Source organism: Homarus americanus, unplaced genomic scaffold, assembly GCF_018991925.1.
Source record: "Homarus americanus isolate GMGI-L3 unplaced genomic scaffold, GMGI_Hamer_2.0 scaffold42050, whole genome shotgun sequence".
NCBI lineage: Eukaryota > Metazoa > Arthropoda > Malacostraca > Decapoda > Nephropidae > Homarus > Homarus americanus.
This window is the reverse complement of record NW_024753179.1, coordinates 17,989-33,393: the sequence shown is the minus strand read 5'-3', so window position 1 is coordinate 33,393 and position 15,405 is coordinate 17,989. Positions and strand designations below refer to the sequence as shown.

General features: G+C 42.5%; 1 protein-coding gene across 3 annotated transcripts in view; it reads right to left on the bottom strand.

Moving 5' to 3' along the window:
• The window catches only part of LOC121855298 (endoribonuclease LACTB2-like), a 100,620-nt gene that overhangs the window by 71,313 nt on the left and 13,902 nt on the right, over positions 1-15,405 (bottom strand). For 2 of the 3 annotated variants that reach the window (XM_042350176.1, XM_042350177.1), the window contains exon 2: positions 3,722-3,882. The exons of the other annotated variant lie outside the window; for it this stretch is intronic. In XM_042350176.1, coding sequence (XP_042206110.1) covers positions 3,722-3,882 — 161 coding nt within the window. The remainder of the gene's footprint in view (positions 1-3,721; positions 3,883-15,405) is intronic. 3 annotated transcript variants of the gene reach the window in all.

Sequence of the window (15,405 nt, the reverse complement as noted above, 5' to 3'; positions counted from 1 at the left end):
GTGCTCAGCGACACACACGCAGTCTATTGCCAACTGTCTGGCTGTCTTTGTGTTTGGTAGAGCAAGTAATGCATAAAATAATAATAATTCCACAAATAAATACATTTATAACATAATAACAGCATTGTTTTCCAGTAATACTACAATACAACTACACTACTTTTAGCAATGTTACCTTGAGACAACATGATAAAATGGACAATGAAAATGAAACAAAGACATTCAGGAAGCTTCCTTGTGGCGTGACAGGGGAACCTGATAACCCGCGCTGGGCATCTAAACAGTGGCGGGTAAAGGCGAACATTCTGGAACATCACCCGGGGCGTAAGGGTTAAGCAGTTCAGTGAGTGTCTGAAGGTTAGGTACTTGAGTGGTAGGTTACATTTCTGTTATGCAGTGTTGGCAAGTACAGTACTGGGCATACACTGGCTCCTGAATACAGTGATGTTCCCATTAGCCAGAACAATTGGAGCAGAGCACTTCGGGGAATGAGAGATTTCCGAGTAACGTGACGACTCTCTCAGAGCCGGAAAAAAATCCGTCATCCCCGGAATTTTCCGGGTAACGGAAAAATGTTCTCGGAAGTTCCGGAAATTACCCATTACATCATCTCTTGAACCTGGAAAATATCCCCCATTCCCGGAATTTTCTTAATCTTCTGGGTACCGGAAAAATTTTCCTCGGAATTTCCAGAAAATGCGCCTGATTTTCATCTCTCAAACCCAGAAAAAACTCCCCCACCCCAGGAATTTTCCGGGTATCAGGAAAATTTTCTCAGAATTTTCCGGAAAATGTGCCCCTCGGAAAATCAGTCCCAAAGCTGGCGTTGGTCGAGTCTGGTCTTGAGTGAGTTCACATTCAGTGCCGTCACAACACTCTGGCAGAGTGTTCCAAGAGTTCACAATTCGCACTCCAAAAAAGTATGCCCTCACTGTTTTCTGGACTTGTAGCTTGAGCTGTGACCCCTTGTGGGGCGGACATTCGCCAGCTCCAGGTATGTACATTCAACCGAGTAGGGCCCTTGGAGATGTTTATACACTTTGATTAGGTCGACCCTTACCCATCTGTAGTACATAAGCTAGGCAGTTGCAGGCGCTCTAAACTCTCTGGGTAACTGAGGTTCCGTAGAGCAGGCACCAGTCTGGTGGCCCTCCTTTGGACATTTCCAATCAATTGACAGTCTCTAGCATACCTCAACGACCAGACGGGGTAACAGTACTCCAGATGGGGAAGCACCTCACTCTTGAGATTGTGACGAGCAACGGACCATCCAGATATCTAAACGACCTTCTTATAAGACCTACTAGTTTAGCCACTCGATTTACATTCTTCTTACAATGGCCAGAGAACTTAAGTTCATTGTTGACATAGAAACCCAGGACCTTTTCAACATTTAGTCTCAATTAATGCAGTTTCTTCGTCCTGTTGGGACATGTGATACGTCTCCTTACTGTTGGTGCGACCCTGGTGCATCCTTTTGCACTTCGTGACATTGAATCTTAGCAGCCATTTCTTCGACCATTCTTGAAGCTCAAAGAGATTTTTATGGAGCTCTTCACAGTCTGTTTAGTTCTTAACTTCCCTAAATATCTTGGCATTGTCCATAAACATTTGTATGGAGTGTATAGCTTCTGGCATATCTTTATGAAGCAAACAAACAACAACAGGCCCAATACACTGCCCTATTGTACCCCACTTGTCACGGGTAGGTACACATGACGATTTCATGCCATTAATCAACTCACACTGCTTGCGATCATAGAGAAAGTCTCCGATCCATGCTAGGACACTTCACAAATCCTGTATCCGTCCAATTTAATTCTCAGCCTTTCGTGGGGTACGCTGTCGCAAGCCTTAGAAAAACCTAGGTACACTGTATATTGTTGATATTACCACCTTGTTCTAGAATTTGAGTCCAAACATTCAGTACCTTGAGTAATTGTGTTAAGCAGGATCTTCTCGGCATAAAACCATGTTGGCAGTCCTTTACAAGGTTGTTTCGTAGATGTTCCATCATGGCATTTCTTATGATGCTCTCAAGTACTTTACACACTATGCTGGGCAGGCTCACTGTTTTATAATTATTCGTGGAATGACGATCGCCCTTCTTAACTCACATTACCTATTTTCCAGTCATTGGAGGACCTTTTGTTCATCCAAGCATTTGCAGAACAGGGTTTTAAGGGGCTCTGCAAGCTTGTTTACACAGATCTCTTAACACTCTGGGGGTGTACCATATTAGGGCAAGGACTCTTGTGAATCTTTAGCTTTGACGGTTTATTTCTTATAACCTCATCCAAGAGTACAAAGTGGGTCAGCACTTTGTCAAACCGTCTTTCCTCAAACGCAGGAAGATTGTTCACATCCTCTCTTGTGAACTCTAATGAAAAAACTTTGTTCAGTGCCTCCACCTTATCCTGGTCAGAATCTGCATTACTACCAGCTTCAAGCCTCAGGAGTGATATGCCAAATTGCATTTTTAATTTTGATTTTGCATAAAGGTGAAAAGCCTTTGGGTTTGATTCGACCTTAGTACTTTTGCAACGTGCCTCTTGAACTCTTTTTCAGCTCTTCCACACACTGACTTTGTTTGGTTTCTGGATCTGGCATACAGCCTCCTGTATCACTCAAAGGCAATAAATAATATTGTTAGAAATGTATCTTCATATCAAATACTATACATACAGTATGTTATAGTGACACTGTTGTAAGATTATTTGCTGAAAACTTCCACATGAATGCATCCTGAGTAAAGACTTTCCAATACAGCTTAACCTTTTATTTTGAAGTCATATTACAAATTATATAATGTATTTTTTCTTTATAATTGAAGATGTTATATCAATCAAGATGAACCATAAACCATAAGAAGGCACTCATATGAAAATATAGTACAGAATCAATAAATAAATAATGCTGACGAATGCAGTAACACCTGATCAAGTCCAGCTGCTTACATGTCCTAGTTCCTGGTAGGCTTATAACAAATCTAATTAGACCACTGTATCACTGTCCATGCTAATACAATATTAATATTACTTTTGGGTTAGTAAGAATATAAATTTTGGTGGGTTGGCCTGCAGAAAATTAACTACGTAAATCGAAATGGGGCCCAAGACTGAGGAAAGGTTGCCCATGCCTGCTCCAGGATATTTTTAAGGTAAACAAGATCTCATTTGGGTATTTTCTAATACTGTACAGTATTGTGGCTAAAAGCTTCACAGTTAGTATCAACACAGACATTTGTGGTTTGGATGTATGAAGACATTGGTAACCAGGTCACCTGACTGGCCCAATCAGCTGCTCTGCAGACTTGACTTGCATTTCTTTATACTAATGAAACATATTACAACTGTTATGAAACATATTACAACTGTTATGATACATATTACAGCTGTTATGTATTTCATTACAGTCTTTGTTATAGTTGTAGGTTTAATATATATTGTACTAAGGGTTTGACTCGAGCCTTCAAACTCACTTCCAGCAGGGCCCATTATAAAATAATATACATTTATATATTTTTTTTTATCTTGTCAGTTTTGGGAATTTTGTTGAAAGGATCCTCAACCAATAATAGTCTTTACAGTGTTAGCTACTTTAGATAAAATATTTATTTTTGCTTTTTACTTTCCTAAATTAAATGTAATAATAGTTTTTACAGTATTAACCCTTTAATAACACTCATAATATATAATGTGCTGTACTGTATTTTGCTTACCTTCTAGAGAATTGAGTACATCTTCTAAGCCTCCAATATGGTCATGGTGCCAATGGGTGATTATAATTTTATCAATAGTAGTGTTGTGTTGCTTCAGAACTGACATCAGTGATGATATGTAATCTACATTTCCTTTCTCACCTGCATCTAAAAGAATGCGTCTGCAAATAAAAGAACAACACTCCATACAATCAGCTAAAGGTACTGGAGAGAGAATTAAGATTATGAGTACTGTACTATATAATGTATATTGTATACTGTACAGTAATATGTATACAGTGGTCCATCCAAACAATTTCTAGGTTAAGCACCAAAAGTTGGTTATCATAGATCAGTCAAGAGTGATAAATGTCAACTTCCTGATGGGAAATATAGGACTGATGGTACTTATATTTTTTTATTAAATTCACTAAAATGACATACAGTGAACCCTCACTTTACGCGGTTAATTCAACCCACGGCGGCCCGCGTAAATTGAGAAACGCATAAAGTGAACAACATAACATACTGTATGGGATTAATTGAAATAGAGACTGGGCCGACCCCAAACTCCACTTTTTCAGACACAATACCTACGTTGTAGTAAAAATAACTCCTTAATTTTATGATGGTATGCACACACAATTAATAATTAAGAGAAATATAAATAATATTAGGTTTTTTAACACTTACATTAGTAGAAAAGATGGCTGGGCACACGGAGATGGGGGGTTGGTTCCGAGGCAGAGGGCAGATTATTGGCCCTCACCTGTATCACTTGTATCAATTGTATCACTATCCACCACAGAGGCTTGCAGGGCCTCTTTGTCAAACCCCTCAAAGTCCATAAAAGTCCATATCCTCACTATCATTGACTTGGGCCGGCTGTGGTGGGTGGCAGGTGAAGAACTTGGTAATGTTTTAATGACTGGGCGACCTTGTGCGCACCCTGCTCGCGTCGCTCTCCGCGTAAAAGGGTACACACACCGCGGAAAGTGAGCATTCCGGTTTCGGCAGGGTACCACGTAAACGTGGAAACGCGTAAAGTGGGACCGCGTAAAGCGAGGGTTGATTGTATTAAAAAACATTTATTGTACAGGATTTACATAGAGGTATCCTTCGCTATCTGAATGGGACATGTTCCTTGAAAACATCATATTGAGCGAAGCTTACTGTGCTTACACAATTATTGAAACATTATTTGAAGTGTTTTACCTTAAAAACAGAAAAATGATGGAAAACGTGAACCTGGGCCATTTCTTTATAATGTCACACATCAAGAAGAGGGGTCATAATTATAAGCTCACCAAGTTATCATGCAGAACAAACAAAGAAATACTTCTTCACAGAGAATTCAGCAAGACGACCCATGTTTGACAGCCCATTTGCATCAGCTTTCACACACCTCTCGTCAACGGTAGACCTCTGCTCGTCTGAGGTAACCTACACAGCTATTGTTTCATCCTTCTCGTGGATTTACTTATCATGTCTGCCTCCACAGCATCCTCTAAGAAGGACTACATATACCAAGAAGAAGGGCAACCACCTGAAAACTTTGTCCACTGAACACAAACTGGAGGTGCCAGATCATACAGATGCTGGTATCTCCATGTGTCTACTATAACATCATGTCTTGTGACAGCAATGTATTACTGTATATATAATGTTAAGTGTTATGTATAAAGCGTAGTCTTAAGTTTGCTAGTTCAACAATTATTTACAGTGCCTGTGAAGTGTGCACACAATACTGTACAGTACAGTACTCCCTCTTTATCGACGGATTTTTTATCGACGGTTTCGATTATCGACGGATTATTTAGACGGATTTTTATTTTGGCTTTATTTGAACTCTGCGGGCAAAGTTTGTACTTTCGCCGCTAGGCGGCACTAGTGGCGCAACAGGAGGCAGAAGCTGCCGACACCTCACAACAACAAGACGTAGAAGCTGCCGGCACCTCACAACAACAAGACGCAGTACCTGCCCACACCCCTCAAGAAGATGCAGACCTTGACTCATCATACTCATCTGACTGGTCAGGCTTTTAATAAGCCTCAATCATCACACTTGTATATACTGTACACTGTTTTGTTTACTGTAAGGACCGATGTTCACTTCAATAAATGAAATCGTAAGTTTGCTAGTATTTTTGTCCACTTATTATATTATTATTTATACACTATTATTTAAGGTTATGTGTAAAGGAAACGCATTAATGCTTAAAGGTACATTTATTCAACATATGCTAATAATAGTTAGAAAAATTACGTAACCATCACGGTATCGACGGTTTCTTTATCGACGGCCGTCTACAGAACGTAACCCCCGTCGATAAAGAGGGAGTACTGTACAGGTAAACCTCGAGATATGATATCCCGAGAAGTGATATTCCTCTTTAACGATTGTCATAAATTAAGAACATCTTGCTATATATGATCAAAACAACTCGCTTTAACAATATCAATCAAATAGCCATTGATATCCATTGGTATGTATTATTTTTATCTCTAGTGCAAACTATGGGTTGTATACACTTAAATTAATCGCTATCTTGCAAGAATTCCAGCAATAAATTATATTTTTCTATATCGCCAGTGACATTTCATAAGGAAACAATATTTAACCCTATGCACGACGCATGTCTACCTTCACTTGTAAGCCTACCCACGTGCCGCCACACAGCCAACCCATGCACTACAGCACTGTGTTTGATTCTTTGTCGACCGTAAACCCGCCATCGCACGGCTCCATGAGCAGACACCACTAACATTTAGATTAAACTATGTTATGGTGACTGTGTAGTGATATTGTGACTGTAAGGTCAACACGACTATGTAGTTTTGAAAATAGGAGCAGTGTCGGCCGCCATCATTGTTTGCTCTGTGTTTGTGACTGAGTGAGCAGTGTAACTTTAAAAATGCCTGGGAAGGACAAGGTATCCAAGACAATCTTGTCTCTGAGGTGAAACTAAACAGTCTTAAGCAGCATGAGACTCCTTAGAGGCTGTGTCGGAGTCAGTGACGTCTCCACTCCGCCTACGAGATTCCCCTTAGCCTTGAAGAGGACATGAGATGATGACCAGGCTTATTCTTCAGGATGTGGCGAGTGTTGTTTAATTGTTTTATACTGAAAGTAGTATTGTAGGAATTTTTATGTCAGTGTTACATGTGTGTTTGGAGACTGGCTGGGAAAGTACCCCATGTTATAATGCTCCCTATCTACAATTATTCACCTAGCAATGGGTTTTTCAGGAACCTAACCCCATCATTTCCCGAGATTCAGATTTGCCCCCGAGGGGGCTAGTTTATTGGACACCCCCTTACATCCTGTGCAAGGTGAAGCGCAGAAGCGTTTACAGCGCCCAACAGGGAAGTATGAAAAGTTCATACTTGCCTTTATGACTCGTACATTAAAGGCGTAAAAGCCTGAAGGGTCATAGGTTTTGTCAAGTTACACAAAGTGAGAGAATGATGAGTGTGTGGGGGGAAAGTTCCCGGTACATTTTATCTGTTTATGGCAAAGAGTGGCAGGTCCCTAATAATGTCAAATGCCAGGCCTGTGACTAGGAGGAGGGATATCTGGTCTGGGAGGGAAGAGGTGTTGGTAACGGCTGGGGACCTATAGGAGGAGGTCATAGGGCAAGTGAGGATGTAGTGAGAGAGGGTGTGAGAGTCGGGTTGGCCACAAAGTTTACAAACAGTGCGGTGAGGCTCAGGGTTACCAATGTACTCCCATAGGTACCTGTACCCTAGGCGCAGTCTCATGTATGTAAGCTGTTGAGATCGAGTCAGGGATTGATATTCTTTGTAGTGGCGGTTGTCGTCACCGGTTACAGCGCCATAGTGGCATAGTGTGATGCTACCCCGTTGTTTCAGGTGTATCCAATTTTCGTTGAATGCCTCTCGTTGTGTGGCGTGTATGCGAGATTTGAGATGATTCAGGGAGAGGGCGAGAGTGGCTTCAATATCTTCTTCTTGTGTAGCTTCTTTGGCAAGCCGATCAACAGTGTCACAGGCAGTTATTCCTATATGTGACGGGATCCAAAGAAACCTGACACGGATGTCATCAGTTTGTTCTAGCCCGGCAACGGCGGCTAGGGTGTGTTGGGCGGCAAGGGAGGAGGGGGAGGGTAATTTGAGCCTCGCTAGAGCAGAAGTGCTGTCACTGATTATAAGGAGGTTCCGGCGTTCAGTGCGAGCATAGGTCGCCCCCTCATGAATGCCCGCGAGGATGGCTATGCTTTCAGCATCAGTGGAGGAGGCCCAGTCGTGGACCCTGATTTTCCTGCAGGCCTGGCGCTCAGGAATCCACGCAGCTGCCCCAGCGCTGCCCAGCGTGGTAACAGACCCATCAAAGTAGACGAGGATAGGAGGGTGGGAGGTCTTTAGAGAGGAGGCGACATCATTAATCTGCTCAAGGTAGTTAAGTTTGAGCATATACCTCAGTTGGGTGAATTTACGACCAGGGAAGGTGTGGACGACAACATCAACACACAGGGAGATCCACGGCGGTAGAGGCGGATGAGTGTACCCGGGAGGGAGAGAGGTCGAGGGGGTGTAGAGGTGATAACGCAGGATGTCAGCAGCAGTGTGGACAGGCCAGAGTCGAGAGGGAGGGAGGGGGGAAAGTAATGGGGACAGGCCGGCGCAGGAGGGAGTTAAGATGTGAGTTCAGTGAGCGCGACAGGGGAGTCGGTTGCTCACTGCGAAGAAGTTTAACACCAAGGATGGCATTGAGAGCAGTAATTCGATCGCAGACGGGAAGCAGGATTAGTTCGTGCTGCATGACTTCTATTCTGGTGGTCATAGGGCAGCCGAGGATGAGTCTCATCGCTCTGTTTTGGATTTTCTTTATGCTTTGTTTCTCGCGCTGGGAGGCAACTACAAGGACAGGAGAGGCATAATCTATGACAGCTCTGACGATGGCAATGTACATGAGACGTAGGACCCTGACAGAGGCTCCTTTGAAGCTGTGAGTGAGGGACTGGAGGGGCCTCGTTCGTTGGCGGCACTGGGAGATGACGTGGGCGGCGACAGCGGAGGTCGTGGCTCTGGTAGTGGCTCGCACAGGTAGACCAAGGTACCTGTAGGTGCGTACTTGATCGATGTCTTGTCCTTGCAGAATCAGTGGTGTCTGACGCCGGAAGCGTGAGATGAACTTGGTTTTAGTGTGTGAGATGACTAGCCCGAGTGTTTGACAGGTCCGGGCGAACGTGGAGAGTATAGGTTGTTCATGTTGCACTGTAGTAATTTGGAGGAGAATATCCTCAGCGTAGCTTATGATGTGACCGTCTAGGGCGCGCTCAGCAAAGATGATGTTGAGACGGCAGATGGAGTTCATGAGAACATTGAAGAGTGTAGGGCTGAGTACACCTCCCTGAGGCGTGCCAAGATCAAGGTCCCTGATCTTAGAGTAGTGGCCCTGAAAACGGACACGGGCCTGTCGATGGGAGAGGTAGTCAGCAATCCACGTGAGGAGTTTGCCCTTCACATCCATGTGAGTGAGGCCCTCAAGGATCACTTCACTGTTGGCTTTATCAAAAGCACCCTTGAAGTCGACGAAGAGGGAGGTTTTGGCGGAGGTGTTTGCCATGTAGTGAGCGATGCAGTGAGCAGTACTCTTTCCGGGGCGAAAACCATAGAGGTCAGGGTGCAGGTGGGCTTCAATTTTCCTGGGTGGCAGCAAAGGGCAGGAGTTGGCGGTACAGAGTGTAACCAAGAGTTTCTCAACATGACTGGTAAATTCTTGGAAGAGGGACATGATCTGTGTCATGTCACTGGAGAGGGGTTGTGGGGGGGCACTGGTGGTGGCACAAGGCTTGACAGAGTCAGGGTAGTTGTGGGGGGCACTGGTGGCGGCACAAGGCTTGACAGCGTCAGGGTAGTGACGGCACAAGGCTTGACTGCGTCAGAGTAGCGACGGGGTTGTGGGGGGGAACTGGTGGGAACATGAGGCTTGATAGCGTCAGAGTAGAGACAGGGAGGAGGCTCAGTAGTGGTTGAGTTAGGGAATGGTAGGTGCTGTTGTGGTGCAGCCTGGTGAAGCCAGGCAGGGGCAGGTGACCCAGTAGACTGAGGGGGGCGTTGTGGTAGACGCAGCCCTTGGGGAGGCCTCTCCCCTGGGACAGAAGGGCGACTGGGGCACTGCCGTGAGTCAGCATTGTGCCGGCCGCCACAGTTACAGCACTGGGCTCAACTACATAGCCACACACCCCTATTAAGGTGGTCTTTGATTTTCTGGGCACAGGCGGGAGTTGTGGTTACGTGAGCAGAAGCGACATCTAGGACGATCACGTCGTGCAGGCAGTGAAGGTGACCCCAATGAGAGCAGAACACAAAAGCAGGCCCAGGATGATAGGGCTCTGCATAAAGTGGTGGAAGGATTGGATGGGCTTCCACAGTGGTTGGACATACCCTTCCCTTCCACTTGACAATAACAGCAGCTTGTGGAGTGTGTCCCCGGTAATGTCGACGTATACTGAGTATATTAGAATTAAAGTCACGTGCATCTTCGATGTCAGCATATAGGGGGAATCGTTTCACTAGGATGTGGCAACATTCATCAGCGTCTGCTGGAGGGGCCACTAGGACAACCCCGTCAAAGCCAACAGTACTAAAGGTTTTATAGACTTCAGGAGTCTGACACTTGATAAAGTTCCGGTTCTTACCTTGTCGGAATTGAATGTTGGGACCATGCTGTCTGCAGTACTTCATCATCCAATTAAACCGATCCTCGACAGATTTTAATGAGTCCTTGGGAAAGTGGAGATTCAGCTTACTTGTTTGTTTGGCAGAGGGCAGGGTGATAGGGTCCATGGCATTGCTGTTTCTACTGTGGCTAGTGTTTCTCATAGAAACATTACCGTCACTGTCATAATCACTGGGGTCTGACTCCTGAAGGGTGTTGGATTCAGTCAAGACCTGCTGTGTTTTATTCCCAGTTAAATTCTTTCTGCTTCCTTCTGTGTGTGTCGTCCTTTTCTTCCTATCATTCATGATCTCATCACTGTCACTTCCTTCACTCTTCTTCGCCAACTCTGGCCTCCTCTTCTTTTCTTTCTTACTAATCACTTCTTGAAAATTGTCTATCACTTCTATTGTTGTTGGCCGCGGATTGTCTGCTTCTGATTCACTACTTGAAAGCCTCAGGTCGTCTTCTAAGTTGTTCAGTAGGGCAATCTTTTCTTCTTTAGCCAAAGCCTTCATAGGTTTCTGCCCACCACTCTCCCCAGGCATTGTGCAATGCTTGTGTTCGGACACAGGCGAGATGGAGAGGCAACGACGTCACTACCACGTCATTCAACGTCACGCTCTTCGCACTGCGCATGCGCAGATACGAATATAACCGACCAGAGGGTCCAGGCAGGAAGTCAGATATTTTATCTAAAATATTGTCTAAATCCAGCAACTATAAATTTCACAAGCGACACTGTGCTTACAACTGGGCTCCACTTTAGTTCTCTAAACAGACTGAAGGTAGTCGTCTCACTAAATTCATCAGAATTGGGAATTGTAGGGAGAGCTCACTCACAGCCTTTGTTGACGTTTCACGGTGCGCATGTCGAATGTCATTTCCCGAGGTTTACCTGTACTTTACAGTTCGTTTGCCTCTTACAAGCTCACTTGGAAATTGCCCCTTGTTGTTTTAAGTACCTAATGCAACTCTTCATTTCATTATGTATACAGTATACTGCAGACTCATTACAAATAGGTCTGCAAATTTTATTAGTTGGCATGGCCTCAGCCCCGTATGTTCCATCATAGGGTTTTACTGTAGATAAGATAAACTAACCTGACCCACTAAACCTGGCCTAACTTCCTCGGAGTGAAAGGTTTTATTTTGTGTAATAATACTTGATGAGTGGACTGGCCTTAGCAGTTAGTTGACAATATTTCTCAATAGAAGATAAAATAATTTTTACCTCAAGAAACATACACAAATTACAGGAGGAATATGTTTAGCAACATAGCAGTTTTGATGTTAAAAAATGGGCAGAGGAAGATGGTCAAACACAGCCTTGCCACCAGTACCATGTTCAGACAAAAAAAAATTTTCACAGAAAGGAATTTTATTAAATTCTAGAAGAATAATACAGGTAGTATATGAAATATAACGAGTACAGTACAGTATTTTATGTAAGGTCTGATACATTAATTTTTTTTTATTTCATGAATGAAAAGTTACAGATTGTAAGAACATTTTGCTACTTGCTAGCTATAGAATGTAAATTTACATTTTGGGTGTCAATGGTACAATTTTTTTTATAATACTGTACGTAATCAATTGAAAATTTCTTACCACAATAATTTCAGGAAAGTTGTTGTTCTGGTTGTTCAATTAATCTGTTCACTATGTTTGAGAGAAAATGTTAGACCAAAAAGAATTTGAGGAATTGCTACTTGACCATCGAATACCACCCCACGTGCGTGAAAAAAAAAAAATCTGGAACACAACAATCTCTGATTAGAAGGAACTATTAACTGTTCCAAAAGAGGTAAATATGTGTAAATATGTCGGGTTGAGTGTTACTCCTCCACACGGATTTTTTTTTAATAATGAAGTGATGCAAAATGTATTCCTCATGCATTTTTTTGTTGTCTTGAGGTAAGAAACCCTTTATCATCTATGGAGAAATTTCATCAGGTAACTGTAAAGGCCAGAACACTCTCGTCAAATAGGCATCCACCGCGTTACGGAAGCCCGGGTTACGGAAATTCGCTCTTACGGAATTTGTAAATTATTACCATTAATTTCACGTTACGTCCCGTAAATCCGCCCTTCCGGAAATTGGGGAAAATTTTAACAATTAAAAAAAAAAATCACTACATATATAAGATTAATTTTTTTTGTTAAAAATGAAAATTTGTTTGATGTGGATTTCTTGGTGTTTGCTACCGCCAAGCGTAGCATCGCCACGAGGGGTCAGTCCATTGTTTACATCCAGTGTGCGTGCATTTTTCAAGCCCCAGCAGTTTGACTTAACTTTTACAAACATACAGTAAGAACAGTACAGTGCATTACCCTTATTCAAGATGACTGGAAAGAGGCCATCAAGTGGAAGTGACCACAGTAGTTCAAAAAGAAGCCGCAAAGGCATAACATTGGATATTAAACTTGACGTTTTAAGAAGGTTTGATGCTGGAGAAAAACTTAGCCAGATTGCAAAAACATTAGGTCTTGCTACGTCAACAGTGGGAACAATCCGTGATAATAAGGACAAAATTAGGTCAAGTGCTCAAGCTGCTACTCCATTAACTGCTTGAACCTTGTATTTTCATCGAAGTGATGTGATGCTAAATATGGAACGACTCCTGAATGTCTGGATTGAAGATCAGACTAAACGCAATGTGCCACTAAACACTATGGTTATTCAACAGAAAGCCACAAGTTTATATAATGATTTGCAGGAAGAGGAAGGTGCATCTTCTGAGGTTAAACCTTTTCTGGCTAGTAAAGGCTGGTTTGAAAGGTTTAAGAAGCGCCTTAATTTACACAACATAAAAATGAGAGGTGAAGCTGCCAGTACTGATACAGATTCAGCTAATAAATATCCTGCTGAGCTGAAGAAAATTATTGATGAAGGAGGTTACACACCAAAACAAGTGTACAATGTTGATGAAACTGGGCTTTTCTGGAAGCGCATGCGTGCTAGAACTTTTATTTCCACTGAAGAAAAATCAGCACCAGGCTTTAAAGCATCCAAAGATCGTTTAACACTTCTTCTGGGAGGAAATGCTTCAGGTAACATGAAATTAAAGCCCCTACTTGTGTATCACTCAGAAAATCCAAGGGCTCTCAAGGGCTATGCCAAGTCTAATCTACCTGTGATTTGGCATTCCAATAAGAAGGCTCGGATGACTATGACCCTTTTCCAAGACTGGTTCACTAACTATTTTTGCCCTGCTGTAGAAACATATAATGCCAGGCGTAACATATCTAATAAAGCATTGCTCCTCTTAGACAATGCACCATGCCACCCAGTAAATTTAAATGATCTTTCTGATAATGTGAGTGGAGTACATCCCCAAGAACACAACTTCCTTGCTCCAGCCAATGGATCAAGGTGTGATAGCTAACTTTAAGGCATATTATCTTAGGAAAACTTTTTTGCAGCTCATAAAAGCAATTGATGGGGAGGATAAACCTACAATTAGGGACTTCTGGAAAAAGTTCAACATCTTGGATGCTGTGGATAATATAGCCAAGTCATGGGATGAAGTGAAAACCTCAGCTATGAATGGTTCATGGAAAAACATATGGCCAGAGTGTGTCCATGAATTTCAAGGTTTTTCACAGGCTGAAAGTCTACAGAAAGTTCAACAAGACATTGTGACACTTGCAAATAATGTAGGCTTTGAAGAAGTCATGGAAAATGATGTGGTTGAGTTGCTAGAGTCCCATAGAGAAGATTTGACTAGTGAAGATCTGATGATGCTGGAACAAGAGCGAGCTGCAGGACAAGAAGAGGATATAGAATCTCCACCCACCCCACTTCAGTTGACAACAAAGGATATGTCTAAAGCATTTGCACTAATAGAGGGAGTTTGCAAATCTTTGCTGATAACGATCCCCACCGTGAAAGGAACATCAAGATTGCAAGAGCAGTTAACATTGCTCTCAGTTCCTACACTGAGCTGTACAAGGAGAAGGTGCGCCGTAAATATCAAACAACTTTGGATGAGTTATTCAGAAAAAAGGTGAAAGCAGATGAAGAAGCAGATGATGAAATACAGGGCAGGGTAGAAGAGAGTAGTGCCCCTCCCTCTCCCTCCCAATAACTTCCTTCGTACCACCAATCCTCACGCAGCAGTCAACATCTTTTGTGGTAAGTACAGTACAATATTTTTATTTATTCCAACTGTATTTCTCTTCATATTACATGTATATCATGAATTATTTAATGTACTGTATTGTATGTGTTTATAAATGTTTATTTTCATTCATAAAAGTGCTTGAATTACGTTTTTGGGGCCTAAAAAAATTCCGTAGGAACGCATCTCCAGTTTTATAATGGAAATCAATGGGAAAATGGGTTTCGCGTTACGGAATTTCACTATACGGTCAATTTTCCAGGGACGGAACCCTTCCGTAATGCGGGAGATGCCTGTATTACATTATTTGGTTAAGTACAGTCAACCACAGATGAACTAGCCCCACCCTGGGTCTTGTACACTTGTACTCACAATTTTACCTGGCAGTATTTGGTAAAGTCAGGCTGTGTGTAAAGGTGATTGTGATTGGTAGATCTATTTTTGGCTGTATCACTGTCAGGATAAATATTAAACACACCAAAGCTAGCATTTTTATAATAATAAACTATTCATCATTATTTTAGATCATGGGAAGTTTGTATATTTGCTTAAAAAATGAAGAAAATTATATTAATGAATTGGGAACTCAACTACAGTAATACCCCGATTTACGCGGTCATTTGAACCCGGGGAGGTCCGCGTAAAACGAGAAACGTGTAAATGGAATAACAGAATACATGGGATTAATTGAAATAGAGACTGGGCCGACTCCCAAACTCTACTTTTTCCCACACAATACCGACACAATACCTATGTTGTAGTAAAAATAACATCTCAATTTTATGATGGTATGCACACACAATTAATATTTAAGAGAAATACAGTCGCCAGGTTAATGTTCATTCAAATAATGGACTCAACTCCCGCCCTCCCCCTCTTCCCACGCTACCTGGCTC